Source organism: Vulpes lagopus, chromosome 13, assembly GCF_018345385.1.
Source record: "Vulpes lagopus strain Blue_001 chromosome 13, ASM1834538v1, whole genome shotgun sequence".
In the NCBI taxonomy this organism is placed as follows: Eukaryota; Metazoa; Chordata; class Mammalia; order Carnivora; family Canidae; genus Vulpes; species Vulpes lagopus.
In genome coordinates this window covers 56,511,943-56,520,471 of record NC_054836.1, presented here as the reverse complement: position 1 = coordinate 56,520,471, position 8,529 = coordinate 56,511,943, and the positions used below count along the sequence as shown (strand labels likewise).

Below are 8,529 nucleotides of genomic sequence, written 5' to 3'. Positions count from 1 at the left end.
GGACCCCCGGGGGCGGGGCGGAGGGGGCGGCCCTGTAGGATGCTCCACGGTGGGGCGGGGCGGAGGCGGCGGCCGAGAAGGCCCTTGGGGCTCGGGGCGCCCGGCCTCCGCGCTGGGGTCCCCCGGGGCCGCCCGCCTTCCCTGGTCCGGGGCCGCGCTCCCTCCGCCCGCCCGGGCGCGCGCCCGATGCCCGCAGCTGCCTCCCGGGGCCGCGGCTCGCAGGCGGCGGGAGCGGGGGTGCGGGGCGGGCGGGGCGGGGCGCGGTCTGCGGGCGGGGCTCGTCCGGGGCGGGGCGGGGCGGGGCGGGGCGGGGGCGCGCGGCGGCGGCGGCGGCGGTGGCGGCCGCGTGCCCGGAGCTGGGGCCGACGCCGGGAGCTGAGCGCCGCCGCGGGGAGGCCGGGCCGGAGCCGCCGCGAGCTCGGCCGCGGACGCGCAGGGGAAGATGGCGACGTCCGGCGCGAGCTGCGAGCCCGGCGTGTCCCGCGGCCCGGAGGACGCGGCGGGCGGCGCGGCGGAGGCGGCGGTACGCGGGGCCGGGCGGGCGGGCGGGCGGGCGGGGCCGGGGCCCTGCGGCCGGGCCGGGCGGTGCTGGCGGCGCGGGGGAGGCCGCCTCGGGGCATCGGCGCGGCCCGGGCAGGTGGGCCATTGTGTGCGCCGAGCGGCGCCCGCGCGACCCCGACCCCGACCCCGACCCCGACCCCGACCCCGACCCCCGACCCCGAGCCCGGGCCGCGCGGGGGGAGGCCAGCGCCGGAGCCCGGGGCCGGGGGCCGGGGCCGGGGGCGGGGGGCCGGGACCCGCGGGGCCGCTCTTCCCCGCGTCGGGGCGCACCGCTTCCTGCGGGAGGCGGACCCCGGGGAGCCCGCAGCCCGGGAGGGGAGGGGAGGGAGGGGACGGGAGGGGAGGGGAGGGGGCGCGACCGGCCAGCGCCCCGCCAGCGCCCCGGGGAGCGGGGCTGCCGGGTGCCGCTTGCAAAACTTGCGAGTCCTCATCGGAAACTTTCGGGAAAAATCGACTTTTCATTCTTTGCACGGAAGACGTGAGCTGCAGGGCTCAGAGGAATCCGGCTCCCTTCGGTGACATACCCCGCGGAACGGGCTGTGTAGACGCCGCAGACCTCTGGGGGGTGGGAGCGAGCGGCGCCTTCCTCCCGGGGCTGCGGGGGGCGACCTGGGGGCTGCGAAAAGCGACCTGGGGGCTGCAGGGGACGACCTGGGGACTGCGGGGGGCGACCTGGGGGCTGCAGGGGACGACCTGGGGACTGCGGGGGGCGACCTGGGGGCTGCAGAGGGCGACCTGGGGGCTGCAAGGGACGACCTGGGGGCTGCAGGGGGCGACCTGGGGGCTGCAGGGGGCGACCTGGGGGCTGCAGAGGGCGACCTGGGGGCTGCTGGGGGCTATAGGGGCGACCTGGGGGCTGCAGGGGACGACCTGGGACCTGGGGGCTGAAGGGTGACTGCGGGGTGCGACCTGGGGGCTGCGAGGAGCGACCTGGGGGCTGCAAAGTGGCTGCGGGGGGCGACCTGGGAGCTGCAGAGGGCGACCTGGGGGAGACCTGGGGGCTGCAGAGTGGCTGCGAGGAGCGACCTGGGGGCTGCAAAGTGGCTGCGGGGGGCGACCTGGGAGCTGCAGAGGGCGACCTGGGGGAGACCTGGGGGCTGCAAGGTGGCTGCAAGGTGCGACCTGAGGGCTGCAGGGGGCGACCTGGGGGAGACCTGGGGGCTGCAAGGTGGCTGCGAGGTGCGACCTGGGGGCTGCAGGGGGCGACCTGGGGGCTGCGGGGGGCGACCTGGGGGCTGCGGGGGCGACGTGGGGGCTGCGGGGGCGACGTGGGGCGGCTGGTCCCCGCGCCGGGACGGGTGTGTGCGGCGCCCCCGAGCGGCCGCCGCCGACCGCCGAGCACCTGCCCGCGGGGTGGGCCCGACCCGGCCCGGCCCGGCCCGCCCCGCCCCGACCCGCCCAGCGCGGCGGCCGAGCTCGGGGCGGCCCCACGGTCGGAGCCCTGGACCCCAGGCAGGTTTCGTTGACGAGGTCGGTGCTCGCTTCCCGCTGCCGAAAGCCTCCAGGAGTCCGACTTTTCGCGGCCGAGAGGCGGGATTTTGTCATTTCGCCCCGGGTGACGATCATGGCCACGGGGGAAATGTGACAGTGACACTTTTTATTTCTGTTCTGTAGAATCCTCGGAGGATGCAGTAGGATGCTTGATCCAATACCTTTTTTTTTTTTTTTTTTTAGAAATGACTTTTTAGTAAAGTCCTGATGATGGCTTATGCAGTGACCTGGGCCATTTTACTGTTCACTTAACAGAGGCCCCTCCCGCCCGTATCACTTTCCGTGATGCATAGACTGATTTTAAAATTGAAGCCAGGTTGGAGGTCTAATGATTAAAAATCAAAGACATTTTTATGCATTTTTGGATTCATGGCAACTGAGGACTTAGCTTTTTTCATTTTATTTAGTGAAATTTTATTTTGGGGGGGGCTTTTAGAGATTTATTTCCTTTCGAATTAGTTTACATCTTAGGCACTTTTATATGTACATTTGGCAGTCGCGAGCCAATGGAGACTCCAAAGCAGTAGGCTATTTTTGAAAGTGAGTGTTTTCACTAAGTTTTGACTATTTAGATTGTTGCTTAGAGACAAGTTTAATTTATAGTTTTCAGCTTAATGTGATTTTCAGTGGAGTGTTTTAAATTTAGTTTGTGATCCTTGTTCTTAGCTGTTTAAATCCTGAAAGCATCCCAAGTGTAAAGCTGGGTAACAGCTACATTATTCAATAGGATCATATTAATAGTCTTCGCTGTGAACCATGCTGAGGAGACCTGGGTTATTTTCAGTGCCGTAGCCAAATGGGATGACTTTTATAGGCTATATTGCTATTTCTACTCTGAAAATAACTCCTAATGGATGAGGCAGTATGGAAAACAGAAATCTTCCTGCTTTTTTTTTATTGTCACCAAAGAATTTAAGAGTGAGAGGAAAATGGAGATCCCTTTAGAGCCGTGGTTGGCAAGCTGATGGACATTCTTGTCATTCTGGACTTTTCTGGAGCAACTAATATGCAAAAAAGTAGACATAAATTTTTGTTGTCATGGTGATAATACTGAAGAAACTTGGACAGTGCTTCTATCAAACGCACAAAAGGAATATTCAACAAATTAGCAGCTGGTACCTTGGAAATTTTTGTTTCCAGGTGACAGTATTGAATGTAAATGTAAAGAAAAGCACTTTCTTGGCCAATTGTGCTAAGCTTTCCTGAAAATAGAAACAAAAACCATAGTTATATGGCAGCTACAGAATATTGAAAGTTTCACAGCAGAATTAAGTAGGGAATAATTTAGATTTAACACATTATCCCCCACTTACCATAGATGATGGTGTTTCGAGTTACATCGTTGCTGCCATAAGAAGTAACACATTGCGTTCCAGCTGTAGAAACATAAATACCAAGGAATCTAACCAGACATGATGGTGTCACGAAAGGCACAAATACTTTGTATTAGGAATCTGGGGAGGAAGAGTCATGGAGGGGATCCCTAGTGCAAGGACCTGGAAACATTCCACAGACAGATGGCATCCGAGTTGGGCCTAGAGATGGAAGGAGGACCTGCGGTGGAGACTGCAGGAAGCTGTGTACCACGTGGCTGGTACTTCGGGTTTCTTGAAAGGTGGCCTGGGGCACATCCGAGTGGCTTTCCAAGATGAGCATAGAGGTTTCAGCTTCAATCTCAACTGTGTACGTTAGAAAAATAGGTTAGAAATTGAGGAAATAGACTGAAATGTTCCCCCACAATTAGAATATAACTGATGCTTTTCAACAGGATGCTTTTCACCCTTTTTTTCTTCTTAAATGTATACTTCTGTGCCTGTTTTTTTTTTCTTTTTTTTGTTTTTCGGCTTTATTATTATTGTTGGTATGTTGCTATTCCATTTCTCATAGGAGCAGTTTTGGGTAGAGAAAGGCATTTGTCTTCTCAGTGATTGAATCCATGCCTAGGCTAGATTGCCAGTTGGTTCTGTCCTCTTGTGTTTCATGTAACTTTATGAGGTGAGAAAACGTTTCAGTCTGAGCACTTATTCAGCCGTTTACAAATATCTGCTGCTGATCTCATGGACGGCAGGGCTGTAGCTGGAAGAGGCAGCCTCCTTCAAGAAACGCAGTGTGGGTTTTGTCTCTAAAAGAAAGCGAAGGTTAAGCCCTGTGCCTGGCAAATACGTGGTAGGTGTTTCACATATATCGAATGAAGAAAACAAAACACTCAGCAAGAAGCTGTGTCATAATACTTAACGTTGTTTGGCTGATTGGGAAATTTACTTTGTGTGTTACTAGATTGTAATGAAATTAGTGGCTTATGATTTATAGTAATCAACATTATAGATGTTATAGAGTTTTTTCTTGTTTCTGGAAGATAACGCTGATTTTTCCGATTTTCTGGGTTCTTGTTTTCATTTGTATATGGTCTTTTTCCAAGCTGTTTTTCTCAGCGACCTTTCAGATTCACAGGTTTTAACAAAATGATAGTAATAATTTCTAACACTGTTAGTTTTCCCTTTAGATGATCTGTCTTCAGAATAATGACTGAGGCTGGGAATGTATTGGTGGAATGGTAACTGCATCCTTTCCATCCTGAATTGTTCCTCTAGTAGGGTCAAGGTCAGGTCACCCACTGAGGTATGAAGGGAGGGGATGATTGAGGGGAGGTCAAGGCAGAAATGGAAGGAAGTTTGGAAACAGGAAAAGGGAGTAAAAGGAAAGATTGGGCAGGAAGACAGACAAGGCTTTGGAATAATCTGCAAATGCCCAGCAATCTGGGGGCTAGAATTCAACTTTAAACGTGCCCAGGAAAAGAGAGAGCGGTTTGTCTCCCTTCTGCCCCCATAAACTTTGCCACCTAAGCATATCTGAGTGTTGCTTTAGAAAAGATGATCTCAGTGTGCTCAGTTGTATTCTTCTCTACTGGGGCTCCTTTGAAAGACTTGTATAAATAACATGGAAACTTGTCTTTTAGACATTAGGTTAAAAAATGGAGAACAGGTACAGGAAAGATGATGATGACATTGAAGTCAAAGGATTTTTAAAAATGTGTTACTCTTTTATAAATACCTTGTACAAAAATAATGAGATCATGTTATTAATGCTGCACACAGTATGATGCCATGCCCATAGAAATCTTGATTTTTTCTTAGGGGAAAAAAACCGCTCTTGAGATATATTGTTAGTAAATAGCCAAGCAGATAAAGGATGGAGTTACAAGGTTGTTATAGTAAATGCAGTATAACCAAGTTAACATCACTCTGCATGCTTGTTCACAAATGATTGGCTTCTGACACGTTTACATTTCATTGAAAAGGCAAAAAGACGATTCCAAAGACCCGAGTGCTTCCACAGAAGGGCTCTGTAACTGTAAGAATATCACCTGGCACTCTCTGTCTCAGCTTCTTCATTTGAAAATCAGCATGCTGCCATTCGCCACCTACAGATTGTCAAGCTGACATTCTTCAATGCATGATAAGCTTCTTAAAGGGCAATTATTGGATCTGGATGCGAGTTTGCATGTGGAGCTGTCCCATGTAGGGCTGTTGGAACATGGGGAAAGCTGGATTAGAGTGGAAATAGGCATTTGTTTTATCCTGAGATGTGGTCTTTTTCTTTTCCCAAAGAGGTCATGCAGACAGACAGGAGCTCTGAAAGGAGAAAAAGGGATGTAGCTGCGCTTAATTGTCAGAGCTTGTCATCCCTGCCCCAGCTACTTCTCTGCTTTTCATTCTGGTTTGCTTATACTCAAAATTAGTTCTCTCCATACCAGGTTTCCTTCCTGGCATTCTGTTTACTTGTGAGCTCTATCTCCCTTCCGTATCCTAGGTTGCTTGTCTTGCATGAAAACCCTCAGGCGGGGTTGATTTGAGGTGCGAAGCCATGAAGAGGTGACCCCCGTTCTCAGTATGGTCCTTCAAAGCCCCACACCAAGTGGCCCTAGATTAGATTACTCTAATTGATTTTTGAAACAACAAATGATGAATGAAGATGGAAGATGATTGACCAGTTACTTGGTTGGCCTTAGAGTGGGCCACAACCTTGTGTCTTAGTAAGACAGGTGTGTGTGTGTGTGTGTGTGTGTGTGTGTGTATATACTAATTTTTTTATTTACTAATATAGAGTGGGCATGAGTGGGGAGAAGGGGTGGAGGGAGAGGGACAAGCAGACTCATCACTGAGCAGGAACACCACTGCCCCCCCACCAACATGGGGCTCTATCCCAGGACCTGGAGATGATGACCTGAGCCCAAAGCAGACACTTAGCAGGCTAAGCCACCCAGGCGCCCCAGATGTGTCCTTTACACATGATTTATATGCTTTTTGTGTTCTGACTGCACGAAATAGGCATTTTATACCAAAAGTGGGTGGGCATACGTGTTACGTAAAAATCACATGAGGATGCAATACTCTGGCCTCACATTTCTAGTGTGGGTGGAAAATATAGAAATACACGAGGCGGGGTGTGATTAATTGCTGAACGAAGCAGTAGAGCAGTCTGTAGGGCTGAGCGTAGACGAGGAGAGATTTCTGGAGTCCATCAAGACCTCTGAGAGTGGGATTTGAGCTAGGATAGGATAGCTAGAAAGATAGGATTCCCACGGATTAGAGGAGAAATCATTAGGAAGAATAAAATCGAAGGTATGCAAACCCTGTCAGTAACTCTCTTTCCTCCCAGTCGAGGAAATGGGGGGGGGGGAAATAATCTCAAAGCAGGAGTTAATGTGAGAGATTTGAAATTATTTTAGAGCATGAAAATGTGCTTTTCTTCATGAAAATCCACAGAAGTGTCTGAATTCATATGTTAATATTGTAAATATTCTGTGTACCTGGAAAGGTGGATTTTTTTTGCCATGCTGGTGATACAGTCTTCAGATTTTTATTTTCTCCTTGAAATTTTAAGGTGAATTTCATTGCCTTCCCCCTTCTTCACCGCCTCTTATTCATCCCCAAGCCACACATTTTGCTTACGTGGGAAGTTCTGAATGCATCTTATTAATTATTAGCACGCACTGTTAGACTGGAAAGAAAACACAGGTCTGTAACTTCAGAGCAAAGAGGCAAAAACCAATTTATCTCAACTACTTTTCAAAGGCTTCATAAAAGGACCTAAATTTCCTCAGTGCAGTAACCTAGGAACCCCGATAGCCTGTGAAGTCCGGACATTTGGAGCTGGGGGAGATCTTAGAGATCACTTAGGACAACATTCTTATTTTACCGACGAGAAACCTGAAGGCCCGAGCACATGAAGTAATGTCCTCCTGGCCCACTGGCTCTTTGCCGTGTGGGAAACTCGTTGATCCCACGCGGGGTAGCCCACGAGACTTGAAACCAGAGGACACGTTCTCGGTGTCTGCGGGAAGTGCCAGAGAATGAATCTGGCTCTCTGTTTGGTCACTAGATCTTTGATCAGAAGTTCGGGCAAAGATCTGGGAGGTGCTCCTGCCCCTGCGGGGCATCGGCTCTCTTAAGTGCTTTCTGGCAGCCGTCAATGGTCAATGCTCTGACTCCTTATATTCTTAAAGGATATGGTGAGGATCTTCTGGCCCTATTTGGCTGTGACTGTTGAAATTCCCTACATAAACCCCAATATTTTTAGATCCCCGCCCCCCCCCACCCACCCCCCGCCCCAGGTGAGAGTGTGGAGTGGTGGTGGAGGGAACTGGTATTGGCCTACGTAGGTTTAGTTCTGGCAATTGAAGAAGACTTAACTCAGCCGGGTTCTATTTCGTCTTCTCCCTCCCTCCCTCCCTCTCTGAGCCTGTATAAGAAAATCTGAAAGAATACCCTCCCCACCCCCACCCCCACCCCCACCCCCGAGTAATTTAGAGCTTGTTGAAGACTGCTGTGTTGAACACTAAGAGATTGGGGTTGTGTCTCCTCCCTTGTATATGCCTTTATATCCCAAAGAAGGCTCGAGCTCTCTCTCTCCATTTGATGACCAGACTCTGGATTAGGTTAAGCTGCCTGTGTCAGATTTTTAAAACTAGGTGTTAAGCACTTTTCCTGGAAAACATCAAACATGACAGGCAGGGGTGTGGCTTGTGGAGTTGAAATGTAGCTCCCCCCCCCTTCTTTTTTGACTGCCTTGCTGTCACTTAAAAATGAGATCTGGATTTTTCTTTAGGAAAACAAGGACAGTAATAATAAAGCTTAGGGCGTGAACATGTCTGCTGTGATTTTGTTGTCATTGTTGAGGGTGTGGACGTGTCACGTTTTCATGCATGTCCTGTCGGAGATCCTAATTTGTTATGGGAGTGGTGGCGTTTGCATCTATCCTATCTTCTTTTTTTGAAAATTAGGTTATCAAGTTAGTTTGCTATTTAAAATCTAAGATTTATGCCCCCCCCCCCCAAAAAAAAAAACGGGTAGGAGGAAACTTGGAAGTGATGGATTTATTCATGGCATGGATTCTGGTGATGGTTTCCTATATCTGCAAATGCAGTTGTATATATTAAATCTGTACGGTATTTTGTATGTCAGTCATACCTCAACA

General features: G+C 51.2%; 1 protein-coding gene across 1 annotated transcript in view; it reads left to right on the top strand.

The window, feature by feature from the left end:
• Positions 1-308: 308 nt before the first annotated feature.
• The window catches only part of CTTNBP2 (cortactin binding protein 2), a 143,821-nt gene continuing 135,600 nt past the window's right edge, over positions 309-8,529 (top strand). The window contains exon 1 of the mRNA XM_041727372.1: positions 309-523. Coding sequence (XP_041583306.1) covers positions 443-523 — 81 coding nt within the window. The 5' untranslated portion in view covers positions 309-442. The remainder of the gene's footprint in view (positions 524-8,529) is intronic.